This window comes from Leptidea sinapis, chromosome 4 (assembly GCF_905404315.1).
Source record: "Leptidea sinapis chromosome 4, ilLepSina1.1, whole genome shotgun sequence".
NCBI classification, from domain to species: domain Eukaryota; kingdom Metazoa; phylum Arthropoda; class Insecta; order Lepidoptera; family Pieridae; genus Leptidea; species Leptidea sinapis.
In genome coordinates, this window is record NC_066268.1 from 8826788 (window position 1) to 8842307 (window position 15520).

General features: G+C 35.3%; 1 protein-coding gene across 2 annotated transcripts in view; it reads right to left on the minus strand.

The window, feature by feature from the left end:
- Positions 1-557: 557 nt before the first annotated feature.
- LOC126979707 (mushroom body large-type Kenyon cell-specific protein 1) overlaps positions 558-15520 on the minus strand; it is a 260963-nt gene continuing 246000 nt past the window's right edge. For both annotated transcript variants that reach the window (XM_050829175.1, XM_050829176.1), the window contains one exon: positions 558-5962. In XM_050829175.1, coding sequence (XP_050685132.1) covers positions 4615-5962 — 1348 coding nt within the window. In that variant the 3' untranslated portion in view covers positions 558-4614. The remainder of the gene's footprint in view (positions 5963-15520) is intronic.

The window sequence follows — 15520 nt, forward strand, 5'->3', positions numbered from 1 at the left end:
GAGCGCAAGGAAAAGAATGCTGGAAGAGTTTCTTGCGTTGCTTCTTCTCTCTCAGAGCGGAAATGACATCAAAAATAATTGCCTTTTTACGTGGCGGGCGAGGATCCGACTATGTATTGGAAGAAACTGATCGGAAGTGAAATAAAACATATTTATTACGTCTCTAGATTACCAACAGAGTCATCAGGAGAAAACTTCAGGTCTTTTTTTATGGAATAGGACAGACGAGCGTACGGGTCGCCTGTTGTTAAGTGATCACCGCCGCCCACAATCTCTTGCAACACCAGAGGAATCACAGGAGCGTTGCTGGCCTTTAAGGAGGGCGCTTTTTTTTTTGAAGGAAACCATATCGTATCGTCCCGGAAACACCGCACAAGGAAGCTCATTCCACAGCTTTGTAGTACGTGGAAGAAAGCTCCTTGAAAACTGCACTGTGGAGGACCGCCACACATCCAGATGGTGGGGATGATATTCTAACTTCTGGCGTGTCGTGCGTAGGTGGAATTCGGCGGCAGGAATCAGGTTAAACAGGTCTCACAGATAAATAAAGAAACACATTTCAACAAATGAAAGAAATTTATTGTATACAGGTTTTAAACATCCTCGCACACTGTTACATCTGCCTAACCAGCCATCATTAATATAACGTAATTAACGTCTTACATGTAAAGGATATTACATACGCATCGCTCGGACACTCTACGTAACATACATATAGTACGCAGAACATTATGTACACCCATTGCGAATCTACAATTCCACCAAACCATCGCCTTGCGAACTTTTGGACGTTTTTGCAACATTTCAAACAATGTCAGTCGAATTTAAGCTTAGCTTTCCATTTTTTTTTAAATTTGACTAGATTCAATACATTCGCCAATTGTTTAGCCAATCAATTCAACAATAACATCACCGTTTATTACTGAGGAAGTATAATATATATATCTATTAAACATACTTACATAATTATTGTTAACTGTGAACGAAATAATAAAAACTAAAGGAACAAAATAACAAATAATGTATACATATTTAGTACTGTACGCGGAGAAGAGAGAATTTCGGACAATGACCTCTTACTACCTGTCCCTGTCGCACATAGGGCGGGAGCCGTATGATATTAATTAGTAATAATAATTATAAAGCAGTAAAGGTCATTACTCAAAATTCTCTCTGCAACATGAACGTACTTTAGTATAATAATGAAAAAATATGATTATCCCAATAAATTGTACTCGATAATAAAATAACAATAATAATTTGATCTGGTTAGCTTTTGTTAGAATACATTTAAAACAAATCGCACTAAACTTGGTCCATTACCAAAATCAATCACAAATAAATTTTTACATGAGGCAACACTAAATGAAGAAAATATCTCCCCAGTATGTGATGTGTATCTTTAAGCGTTTTTATCAAATAAATACACAATGAAACATATCTCAAATTTATACACTATTCAATAATATTATATTTAATATGATCTAAAATTAAATGCTTTGTGTTGTACATAAAATTTTAACGTCATCTGTCACAGCTGACAGTTCTCGTGTCGCTGAACATTCCGTTCCACTAAATTCTAACATAGATATGTTGCTTTAATATAAAATTAATTTTCTAGAAATACATAAGTAATATAAATGGAAAACATAGTATAGAAAAAAAATATGTTAGTCGTTTTACAATCGAACGAATAAAACGAAACATACTATAGAACAGATACACAAACAGACAACATATTGTTTTTAATTAATCCAAATGTCTTTTAAAATTGATATATTTCTTCGCTTGAGAATCTTTTTTGTTAATAATGATTATAAAATGTTTTAGATCGTACATGTAGATGAAGTGGCCTCAGCCTTTAGGCGTAGACAAAAGAAATCAAACGAAGAATGACGTATTCTACAATTGCATACAAATCTGTAGTCTATTAATAGAATAAAAAAAAAATGCAACTTTCATTCATTGTCTTTTTGTTCCTGGACCAGCCGAAGCCCGAGGATTGTTCAAGACTAACCTAACCCTTAATGATTTTAATACGAAAAAATAACAAAATATTTAAGAACTCCTAAACTCTATTATTAATCGAATGTTACATTACGATATTAACTAAAATACTTAAGAACTATGTGGAAAATGAACAATATACAATAAAAACGATTTAATAATAAACCAGTGACCTCAAGCGGACAATATTTAAATTTCGATCGTTTCTATTTCAAATGTAACGTTTAACTTAAATTTCGAACGTTGTTAAATAATAACGTACTTAAAGCATTCTATTTGAGAGTTACACTTATAAATGGCAAAGGATTCGTTTATTATGATTCGAGAAAGGAATTATCAATCTTCAGAGATCACTGCAAAAAAACATTTATTCAGGCGGCGTTAAGGTACAATTTGTACAATCCGGCCAGTGCAAAACACTTGGCAATTTCTACTACTTATCAGTCGCAACTCTCTTTTCAAACCGGGCCTTTGAACCCTAAACACTGCACAAAAACAATGCATATAACATGTCAATATAATATATATTATTATAAGGGTAGATATTAATTAAAATAAAGCCACTTAAAATTATCTAACGTTACAAAATAAGATTAAACAACATAATGATTTGTTCCCAATGCGCGAAATATTTATATTAAATTAATTAAAAAATCTATTAACATTCTAAGCGGAATGTTCATTAAATATCTACATTCTCTTTGCAAAGTGTCCCATCCTATAATGCTGTACAAAACTTATACGAAATAACCATTTTATACTTAAAACAAAAAATATGTCTGGCATAACACTGATGTAGCAAAAACGATGTTTCTTTTTATAACAGTTGAGAAGCTAACTAAAATGGCGCGATTTTTGTTTACATTTATTTTAAGCTGATAAATTTATGTGTTTAAAAAAACATAGGTTATATTACGTTTCGCGCCATTTTATTACAATATCTTCTTGTTTTAAATGCGGTTTGAACTGGTTTCGGATATCAAAACAATAAATGCAAACAATTGATAATATATACAGGTTTAAATAAAATTCAAAAAGGACAGGGCATAGAAGAACGCTAACGACTAGTAAAATTTTGAATATAAAAATTTTTGTTTTTTTTTCTACAGAGCCTGGCTTCGACATCTCGGCATTGGATATGTATGGCGATTCGGAAGTTGCTTATTCAAAGTTTAAATAAGGAATTTTGTCTATGACGAAATGTCGACTACAAACTCGCTATTCTATTTTCAAACCACACTTGGTTCCGAAGAAAAAATGTACGACATTATCTTTAAACGTGTATATAATATATGTATAATTTAATTACATACAGAATACAAAGACATATTAATTTGTTGAGGCATTTACACGTAAATATACTTAAGTAATCGTAATTTTATATCCAAATTTACCTAATATTATTCTGGGAGAGCGTATACATTTCACAATTCATACCTCGATAACATAGTTGAACACCAAAATGTCACAAAGAAGATATAATTATTTTTTTGAGGATTTTTTTTTGTGTTAATTTTTTAAAGTCGACAAGAATATATTAATGATTATCCATATTTTTGTATAGTTGATAAAACATTTAAAACTTGGACCATGAAAAATAAGAATACATCTCCTTAAGTTATAATAATAGTACATAAAATATACATATAATATATAAGTTTACTAGTATGTTTGTATGTATGCGTAGAATATCGTGATGGGCCGTTGGGCCGAAGATAGTCGCGTACTCTGCCATCGTAATGCCTAAATATCACATTCAGTAATATGGAAATTCACGTGTTAGCTTAGACACAGTTTTAATTACTATTTTTTTTTACAAAATAATAATTGCACATAAGTCCGAACTTAGCTTTCGACGAAGCTCACAAATGTACATGCATCTCTCTCGCACGAATGTATCGCCCACGCAATAAAGTGAGACGGCGTGATCTTCCCGCCATAACTAATAATTTCATTCAATATATTACCTATCTAATTATAAAAACACCGCACAAAATTTGCGATAAATCACTTAATAACATTTACACTCATAGCTAGCATTATAATTAATTTGTTACATTGTTTATTACTTAAAAATATTTAAATAGTTGATTTAATAACATTAACTTTTGGTTGTCTTTCACTTAAAACAATGTCAAAAAGAGGTTCTGTGGATTTGTGTCAATTTAGGACAACCTGATTTATTGTTGATTCGCGATGTCACTTTGTTTTAATTTTTAATGTAATAAAATAATTGGACCAGCCAGCATAATTCATACTTTCTTTCACTCGTTTAATTTAAAATTTGTTCGGCTTCTAAATTTGAATGTGTTACAGAACAGAATAACACCGCGCACCACAGACATACAAACCCGACGAGCTATCTATCACGGCCGTCTAACACTATTTAATTGTGATATTGCAATCGTAAAGCTGTGTTATATTGAACTGGTTGTGACTTTAGGTAACTATTGTGATATTTGGTGATATCGTGTCGGGGGGAAGCTGAACTACATAAACGCATAAATACACAAAAAAAAAAACTTTATTGTCTATAGTACACACGGTCGTAGTCCCGGATAAACGGAATGTACCTTATCACAAACGGTGAGTGAGGGTGAATGGGTGCTAGGCTGTGTGTGGGGGGGCTTGTTGAGGGGCTTCGAGAGGTGGCGAGGGAGGCCGACCGGGCGGCGTGGGGGTTCCGTTGCGGGGACGCATTTTGTCGGCACGTAGTCGCTGGACTGCCTCTCGCATTTCTGCCGCAAGCTGATGGTCAGAGTCAAGGCGGGGGCGCCGCGCAGGGGGCTCCTCGTCCGGCTCACCAGCCAGTCGCCGCAGTAAGCTGGGCGCTTCCGCTCGCGGTTCCGAAGTCAGTCGCTGCAGAATCGCCGTCCCCGGCCGCTCTAGACTCGACCGTATTATCCCCTCGAGGAACGACCCGTTAGCTGGCGGTGCCTCTCCCCGGAGACGCCGCATCATATGCGACGTATATAAGTCCGGCGTTGGTGGCGGCGCGAAACCCGTGCCCGGCCAGAAAGGATAACCCGGTGGATAGCTATCCGGACCATTCATACCATTCGTAAATGGCTTAACGGGCTTAGGAGGCGGTTTCGGCGGCTGTGGCTTCGTATCCTGTGGGGGTTTTGGCTCTCGCTTCCGAGGCCGCATCAAGTGCCTCTCCTTAACTTTGTACTCCAGTGTAGAATGAGGAACGCCGTAGTAGGACCCTGCGCGATGTACTGACATCTCGCCCCTCTGTACCGCTTTCACAGCTTCTACTAGGCTATCCCTATCGTAATTCCTGTACTTGCCTCTCTTAGGCCTTGTCCCTTTCCCACCAGTCGCCGGTTGACCATTGTTCGTCGCCTTTGAGTTGCTAGGAACTGCGTAGTTCCTTTGATTATCTGGCGGTGTTTTAATAACAGAAACGTGTCTATCCGGTGCTCTCATGTACATATCCGCTTGAGGTCTCTCTAATGGTTGTTGAAACTTTTGACTAATACTCTTAGCTATGACGTCACTTAGTGACGTGAATAAATGTTGTGGTGCAGGAGGATCTGCGAAGACTGAGGGTGGTAGTAGTAGCTGAGAGGGAGGATTTAGCGACGGCTGATGAGACAGTAGTGGAGTGATTGGCGTTACTGGCGTGGTGACAGAAGTGGCCGGGGAGGGACTTTTTTCATCAGGTGGAGGGTAGGATGGTATTTTAAGAATTGGCAGTGTGGGTGCAGAGGATGGCGTGCCTGGTTTTTCAGGATCACTGTCCTGGTCAGACTCTTGGCCAGTTTCAGCTGCAAGGCCAAACTTATTGACTTTATTTCTGAGCGTGGAGCGAGGGATGCCGTAGACAACTGCAGCGCGTCTCGTGCCAAGTCGTCCGGACTGAATGTCCCTCAATGCGGACTGGAGCTCGTCTTCTGTGTACGTGCGACGAGTGCTGTTACCAGAACCTTCGAGAACTGCGCGCTTTAACCTGGAACAATCGAGAGTATAATTAAGTATTTTGAACATACCCAGAGAAAAACTATTAACTACTCCTAAGAATATTAATGAAACATAATATCTGTAGTACACATTACATATTCTATTGTTGAATAATATGTTATTATTTAACTTTATGACTATCATAAATACATCTTGTCAATCTTATCTGACGTCCGGAAACCAAATATAGTAGTTTATATTTAAGTTTACACTGAATAATTATTCAGAATTTTCACGAACAATTTGAATATAAAAATATAGAAACAGCAGTGAAATATTCTTTGCACTATTTACTGTAGCGTATATGGCGTTAAGCCTTACTAAACAAAATACTATTAATACTGCTGGGTGGCAGAAATTGGTGTTAATAGCGGTGAGCTACCTAAATAACTGAATTCCTGCCCAAACGGCCTTCTACTTGTAGTAAGTTATAATAATATGGGAATGTAGTTCGAAAAAATTTGAGCTAAAGTATTTATAAAGTATATATAATAAAAATAAAGAGATTCAACAGTTCCATCCTGCCTTGTATAATATATGGGTGCGAGACATGGTCCCTTACAGATAACCATTAAAACCAATTACCATATAAATGACAAACAGCTCACGGACGGGCAGAAATGGATTTGGACTGGACATATCCTACGCAGTTCAACAGAAAAATGGAGGAAGAGAATTAAAGATAGAGAAGGAGAGATTTGGTATTCCAGAGATAGCACTACAAGGTAGATAAGAATGATGAGATGAGAGAACGATATACTAAGACTTTAGGGCATAATTGGAAAGTTGCGAAGGATAGAACTTAATGGATAGAGGCACACGGAGCTGGGGGACATTTTATAAAATTATAAGAGAAGTTACTTTTCAGTCATCAGTTCTTTTTAATTAAGTTTACTTTTAATTATATTTTGGATTTATTAATACTCGTCCCAGAAATAAGAGGCTTTTTATTTATTTATAATAATATTTATTATAATATTAGATTAAATTTATTAAATTTAATATAATTTAAAATGATTGACCATTTATTAATTTAAGTAATTAATTATTAACACATCATCATAATATATAAACCACAACAAATATAAATACGGAAAAAGACAAAGCCTAGATCGTCGCACCCTTTAACAGTTGTTTAAACATCGCTCTAAAACAAAAGAATTACGTGCAATGAATCATAAAAAATTGGGTCAACAACTGGTCAACAGCCCGCAATCATTTCTGACGTTTATATTCAGCATTTCAAAACAGTCGTCGTATTAATAAATGAGATAACGCGAAATGCGAAATATTTACATGAGCTCGATAACGGCCCAGTATGAATGCGTCTTTATCTTTTTACCAGTCTTTTATTACCGCGCGTTAAATGAATTGCGACGTTAACTACGTTCGCATAAAGTTGAATATAATTTGTATCGATCGTGGTCGTCTTTGGTTTCATCTTGCGTTTAGCGTTCTTATTTTTCGCGGATGTTCGTCAAGCGATATTGGACTTTATTGTATTAAATAAAGTTGATATTTTCCGATTTGTGGTATAGTGTGAGGATACTAGGTCGTTGCACTATCGACATTTTTATTTGTTTTGGCGAGTCGTGCGACCCACATCGGACTCAGAATGAATTTATTCAGTTATCGATTTGTTTTGTGCTTAATATCACTGCTAGAATCGAGACATAGAATCGAGATATGATAAGGGATGACGAAACGATATTGAGTGCTCAAGTAAAAGTATTGTTAATTTTTGTAGTAGTTATCATAAATTTCCTAGAATTTCTGCCTTTTCGTGTTTGTTTAGAAAATTTTACAACTAATAAACATCTAATATATAAAATTCTAGTGTCATGGTGTTAAACATTGAACTCCTCTGAAACGCTTTGACCGATTCTCATGAAATTTTGAGTGCATATTGGGTAGGTCTGAGAATAGGACAACATCTATTTTTCATCCCCCTAAATGTTAAGGGTGGTCCACACGATTTTTTTTTTTAATTTTTTGACATTTTTTTTTTAAATTTGTTTAATTATGAGTCAGCATTAAAAAATACATACAAATTAAAATTTTCACCCATCTACGATCAACAGTTACTTTTATATCGCGATTTTAATATCGGCAATACAACATTTGCTGGGCAGCTAGTATTTCTATAAATTAAAAGACGCGATAAATTTTGAGCTGTTAATGTCTAGAATAGATCCAGATTCCAATTGTCTTAACTGTGGATCGAGCGGTGCCTTTGTTACTAGATATTGATCAATTATTAAGTCCATCGTTTCTTTTTGCATAATATAATAATAATATTGACACACTTTTCACACAAATTATCTTGCCCAAAGTTAAGCATATATAGCCTGTGTTATGGGTTACAAAGACAATGATATATTTAATACAATATACTTACTTAAACATACATAAATACATTTAAACATCCATGACTCGGAAACAAACATCCATATTCATCATATAAATGCTTGCACCTACCGGGATTCGAACCCGGGACCTCTAGCTTAGGTAGGATCGCTAACCACTCGGCTATACAGTTGCATAAAACGAAGAAACTTCGAAGAGTCCGATGGAGTCCATCGATGCGTTTTGTATAATGACGTATCGTTTTGCGAGCCACTAGCTTTTGCTTATGCCAATTGGACAATGTCAACTTGACGGAAACATTTAATAAGAACTTCTTAGACTTGGATGATTCGATATATTTTCTATTTGCCTGAGTTGAATTTTAAGCATGCAAATTGTTACTTCGAGTTTTTATTATACTTATAAAACTTTATTTTGACATCTTCATCATCATCTCTAAAAGCCGAGTGATTAATGATTCATACTTTGGTTACCTCTGAGAAAATGTGTATTTTTGACAGAATGTATGTTTTGTTTAAAAAGCCATATATGATATTGATAAATACTGTGTGTCCTAATTTTTGTTATTTTTTAATATTTACCAGTGGGAGGCTGCTTTGCTCAGGATGCCGGCTAGGTTATGGGTACCACAACGGCGCCTATTTCTGCCGTGAAGGAGTAATGTGTAAACATTACTGTGTTTCGGTCTGGAGGGCGCCGTAGCTAGTGAAATTACTGGGCAAATGAGACTTAACATCTTATGTCTCAAGGTGACGAGCGCAGTATTACTGCCGCTCAGAATTATGGTTTTCAAGAATCCTGAGCGGCACTGTATTGTAATGGGCAGGGTGTATCAATTACCATCAGTTGAACGTCCTGCTTGTCTCGTCCCTTATTTTCATAAAAAAAATCATACCATCCCTTTACATTAGTTCAATGTGTCAGTGAGCTACACGTGACACCTTTTACAGGTCGTGTGGGAGTGGGTACATAACATATCTATAAGAATATAATAAATAGTATAATTTCTCAATTTCCGTTCGTTGACTTCAACAATTTGAACGTAGATAAAAAATAATGAACTATATAAGCCATTCCTCAGCATTGAGGAACAGATAAGACTCGCAAATATTTGTACGTCGAACTTGCAATCTGGTGTCAATGCTCCATGTATGACGAACTTCAACAAATTGTCTGTGTATCATACAGACGGACAAACACGAGTTTTATTTGCGCTGAGTCATCGTATGATTATTTTGTCACTGCCCTTTTTATGTTGCACTTAAAGATATGGCGTGTATTAAAAGTAATTTTTATTTCCGCGAGGTAACAGAGTTACTGCTTTGATATTTGTGTTGTAAATAATTTATTTAACAGAATCTTTAGATAAATTGACAAAGGCATAACCATTGAGATCATTTTTAAGTAATTTCTGTGCATTGTCAGATCTGGTGTGATTGAAGATTGCTGGGAAATAAAAATCTAGCACAGGATGACGATTACTTAGATGGGCCCTTTTTCTGCCACCAATCAGGAGTGCACAAACACTAATTCGTATTTCGAATTGAAGGGCGTTGTAGCAAATGATATTACTTGATACTAAGATTTAACATTGTCTCTTGTCTTGGTGACGAAAGCAATAGCAATGCCGCTAAGAATTTAGTGCTTCTCAAGAATCCTTTATTTCTAGGGTTCTAATAATGAAAATCACTATTTAGAGCATAAGTTGACGATTTTTGTGTTCGTCAATCAAAAATTTTCATAAATGTACTACAAGAATATAACATAAAAAATGTATGTTACGATTTTTCTTGGAGGTGCAATCATGCAAATACCACCACTATACGCCTAGGGATCACTTTTCAATGCCGATTTTATTTGTCGGTACATTGATATACCTTTTTTGACATAGACACTGTTTCTTTTGAGCTACATCAAATTAAGTACGAGTCTTGCTTACGTCTTCCTCCTTGGAAGTCTATTGTACATAGCTTTTATTTAAAAACTATCACGAAAATCTTGTTAGTTAGTTAACAAAACACATTTATGAATAAAACAATATTCCACGAAAATAGCATATCATCGACAAAGTTCAATGATATTAATTGTGTGCGTTGGGACAACAAAGAACGAAGTATTCACAATTCACAATGTTATTCATAAATCGTTGAGCAAAATTTTTCACGACGCGCTTTTTAAACTACCGTCAACACATTCACTATTAGATATCTCCATAATTTCAGTCAGGAATTTTGGACAGTTTAATTGTAATATTTTTTTACTAGCCAGTTTAAAAAACCGACTGCAGATCTGCTACCTCTAACTCTTTCTTTTCTACAGTGTCCAACTTTTTATAGTTATCAAAACTAATATACTACTGTGTATAATTTAATAGTTTAATTGCGACCACACTACTACTTAGCAAAGAAAATACTTTTAAATTTTCACAGTAAAGAAGAAACTATGTACTTATAACGAAAACAACCCATAATACTCGGGCTTATGGTATGTTTTTCTTTGTAAGCAAAATCGTTTAGCTTTAAATATGGGCGCAAGATAAATATTTAAAACGACACATTTGATATTTCAAAAGCGTCGAATCTGAGTTACGTAAAGTAGAATAACACTTTAGCCTTGAGAGAGGTGTTTTAAACTGCATGAGAAAGCTTTGCGCAACGTTGATTTTTTTGGGCTCCGAACCAACGGCTAACCCAATGAGAAATTTATTACAAAAACTCCACTTTCTGTTCGTCTATCGTTCGACTATCTATCAGCAGGCCGCTATCATCATCATCTCAGCCGAACGACATCCACTACTGTACAAAGGCCTCCCCCAAAGATCTCCGCGACAATCGGTCCTACAGTGCCCTCGTCCAACCTATTCCAGCGATCTTGGCCAAATTATCGGTCAATCTTGTAGGGACCTACCAACACTGCGCCTTCCGGTACGTTGTTGCCATTCAGGGGCTTTACTACCCCAACGGCAGCTATTCTGAGCGCCACTACAATTGCGCTCGTCACCTTGAGACAGAAGATGTTAAGTCTCATTTGCCAGTAATTTCACGAGCTACCACGCACTTCAGACCGAAACACAGTAATGTGTACACATTACTGCTTCACGGCAGAAATAGGCGCCGTTGTGGTACCCATAATCTAGCCGGCTTCCTGTACAAAGGAGCCTCCCACTGGTAAAAGCCACAAATTCAGTTGATGATAATTAAGTCATTCGGCGGTTAGGTTAAATAGATGTCTGTGGTCCCTCGTAGCTATTAAAAAGCAGCTTCTTAACTAATCCAAATAATTCAGTGTATACAAACACACAAAGATACAGAATCTGTTGAAGATTGTATTTATAGAGGCTAATATGGTGTTATGACTTCCCTGATAACATCCGAAAAAGGGTAATTAAAGTAGGCAGCAATAAATAATTGCAATCACACGTCCGTCTGGCCGTCCCGGGAGTTACGAGTCGCTCAGATTTCATAGTTTAATGGGTGCGTTCACATGCTATTGTTTATTCGATCTGGGTGCAATGTTTCAATAGGAAATTCTGATCCGACTATTTTAGGGTATCACTACACTATAAGCTATAATTTCATTAGCTATCATTTTACTAGCTGACCCGACAGACGTTGTTCTGTCAATAAACGGTTCGAGAGATATGGTAAATGCGTGGGTGAGTGCGTGGGTGGGATCGTGACAAGACAAACTATAAATGTAACTTCCTTGAGCTTCAACGAATCTATTACAAAAGATTTTATTGAGATCGGTCGAATAGTTTAGGAGTTATTAGGGAACATACAAACATACATTCTCTAATTTTATTAGATAAAGGTTTCATTGACACGAGATATTTTTCATCGTTAGTTGAAAAGTGAATAAGTCACTCGATTCTATCAATCTTCTAACTTGTAGATGCATTGTAGTTAGTACTAGTCAATAGCAGTAGCCAATCACATATCAGGCAGGGCACAATATCATACGCTTCATTTCATCATCTTACTCGAATCATCACTTCTTATCAATACAAATATGTGATTTCATTCACTACTTTGCTAGCTTTAACAGTATGTGTATAAATATATGTTTTTAAACTTTTATCATTGCGGAACTTTAACATTGTAATTATTATGACGGGCAAAATTATTCATTATTCGAAATTATTATTTATTCGAATTATCGGCATCAAATATATATCGTGAGTACCCGTCATAATAATTACATGTGTATAAATACTTGTATTTTGACAAGGTTTTCATAGATATATTTTGGCAAGCATGTTGTTAAATTTAGTTATTGTTTTATACCAATTGGTTGACTAAAATATTAAGTAAGTATTTGAAATAATACACAGAGATATAACGCGGGCGGCTAAAGACGCTATAATAAAAAAATTATTCTTATATAGTATAGCTTTGATTGGACGCAACGACGACACGGGCTCATAATGGTCAATATATAAGGATTGTGTAATTTCAGTGACCGTGTCAAATCTATTTCACTTCCTCAAAGTACTTCCTTCAAATGTATTTTGTTTGATTATAACTTGAAGTAACAAGTTCATTTTCCGTTTTATAGCCTCCTGTAAGGTCACCTCCGCTCATACCAATAATGATTTATCATTTTATTTTAAGTTGTACATTAGAAATGTAACTTTTTGTCACTTCTTCTCATTTAAGTTCAACTACTCCGATGGGATTTTTCCAGTTTTACGTTTAATGAGTGATTTCATATCGTATTTTGAATAAGAATATTTGAATTTGAGAACGTTGATACTAGGCGAGGTAAAGAGGATTGTTCTCGAAGGGACGACATAATAAATGAGAAATATATTAACGTTAGTGCTACTACGGGGTTTGTCTCCTAAGCCACAATAATTAATAGTGATTTCATGTTAATTTCTACTTGATAATTCATGGGTTCTCGAGATTTTTTATGATAAAGCGGAAATTTACTGATCAATAGAAGAATGTAACAAATTCTTATTTTAGCACTGCAAGCTCAAGCATGCAGTGCTAGACTAGGCGCGACCGCGAACACATCACACCCTGATTGGTCAGAAACTAGTAAACACCTACACTCTAAAGACGTGATTGAAATCGTCTTAAATTTATAGATGATAATTTCTCAAGAATGTTTTATCAATTTTAATAGTTTTACTTAAGTTATTGAGCGAAGTGAAGCGAAGCTGTCCAAAGCTCCCACCGGGTGACTCCAATTGATTTCTGTGTTAAATTGTTCTTCGGCTATTTCTGGACCGATTTTTAAACTCATAGAAAACTTTCGAAGCTTTCTAGGTCGATATTTTTTAGGTTATTGTCGAGACAGAACTTTGAATTTCGACTTGATTCAATTATTATAATTAAAAACAAACATGATTTACAAATTATTCTAAATTAGCACGCGCTATTTATATTTATTAAAAAATAGAGCCGATAAATTTTGTTTTGTTTTTGTACACAGACTTAGTTAACCTCGCTTCGCTTAAATAAAAGCCGCAGCGAAGCGATACGAGCAGCATCCTAGTACCTGCTATCCAGCTTAAAATACAATTGGGGTCGTATGTAATGATCGGCTGGTCTACGGACTGCGATAAAGTTAAGTCTTTGTGCCACACTCGTGTAAGAGAGATAAGTCTACAAGAGATAATTAAAATCACTCGATAGCTCTGGAGGACTTCAAATTATTCGTTTGATGTAACACCGTTGAAGATGGCACTTCACCGAGCGCCTTTGATGTGGTGTCATGTAGGTCCATTGGAGGTCTATGTTTGTACGTCATGGAACACCGACCTATATCACTTCGAATATTTAAATTCACCTGAACTTTATCCAGCTATTTATACATTTTAGGATCTATTCAACGATTGTATAACCAGAGATTAACCATGTGAATCATATTACAACGACACTGCTGTCCAAAATCATTTTAAAATATTTTTACTCAAAAAAAGGTTAGTAAATCGCTTAAAATCTAATTATTTTACTTATAGATTCTAATTTACTATTCATTATCAATACATCTATACATTTACATAAAATTGGAGTGTCTGTTTGTAATATTGAACTAACCGTTTTTTACTACATATATATATAGGGTACTTACACCAAAATAACATTTTTTACAATTTTTGACTGTCTGTCTGTTTGTTTCGGCTTATCTCTGAAATGGCTGGACCAATTTTGATGGGAATTTTATTGGCAGGTAGCAGATGTAATAAGGAGTAACTTAGGCTACGTTTATTTGAGAAAAATTCTTTTAGAAAAATAAAGTAATGTTGCAATGTCCAAGAAACGGTCTAACTCTAAAAATAATTTATATGTCAAAACAACGTTTGCCGGGTCAGCTAGTAGTATTATATATAATTCTATAAAATGTGCTTCAGACTTGAGGAGAACGGAGACAAAAACTCTGCAAGACATTTTTTTATAACTTTGTAGGTATTAAGTACAATAAAATAGGGGGTCGTATGCAGAAAGGATAGAACGTAACGGGCGTGGGTATAATTTAAAATCTGATGACCATTCGTTAAGCATTCACGCTGTACCAGTTTATTTTATTAATTAGACGTAAATTTGAATCTTTTTTTTCTATCGCAGAAGCTACAACTAATCATGCCTCCAAACTATATGATTTGTAGAGTGAACTTTACAATATCTTGTATTTAAATTATATAACCAACGCTTCAATACAATTGAGTACATATAATGCTTGTTTGTTTAGCAGTTTTCAAGATTAATTTGAATAAAACTACAATAGAAAGAATAAAATAAAACAAAAAGATCAAGCATGCTGATAAAACATGCCTATTTACATAAAGGTCGCACCATAAAAACATTTAATATATCTAGAGTGCGGGAATAGTGACGTATATCGTTTTACTTCAGCCAATTGATGGACTGACAGACATGGAGACTCTTTTATAATTAGATTATTACATTGCATAATAATTGATCTACTGCATTTATTACGGGGAGCGCTGCGAAGCTTAACCCGATCTCTGATACAGTACAGTTTGAATAGATTAGTTTATTGCCCAAAAAATCATTTCCCCAGGTTTATTTTTATAATTTTTATTTTTTATTTTTATGTAAATACGGGACGAGATGAGCAGAACATTCAATTGATGGTAATTGATACGCCCTGCCCATTACCATGCCGCTCAGGATTCTTGAAAAGCCTAAAAGTTCTGAGCAGCACT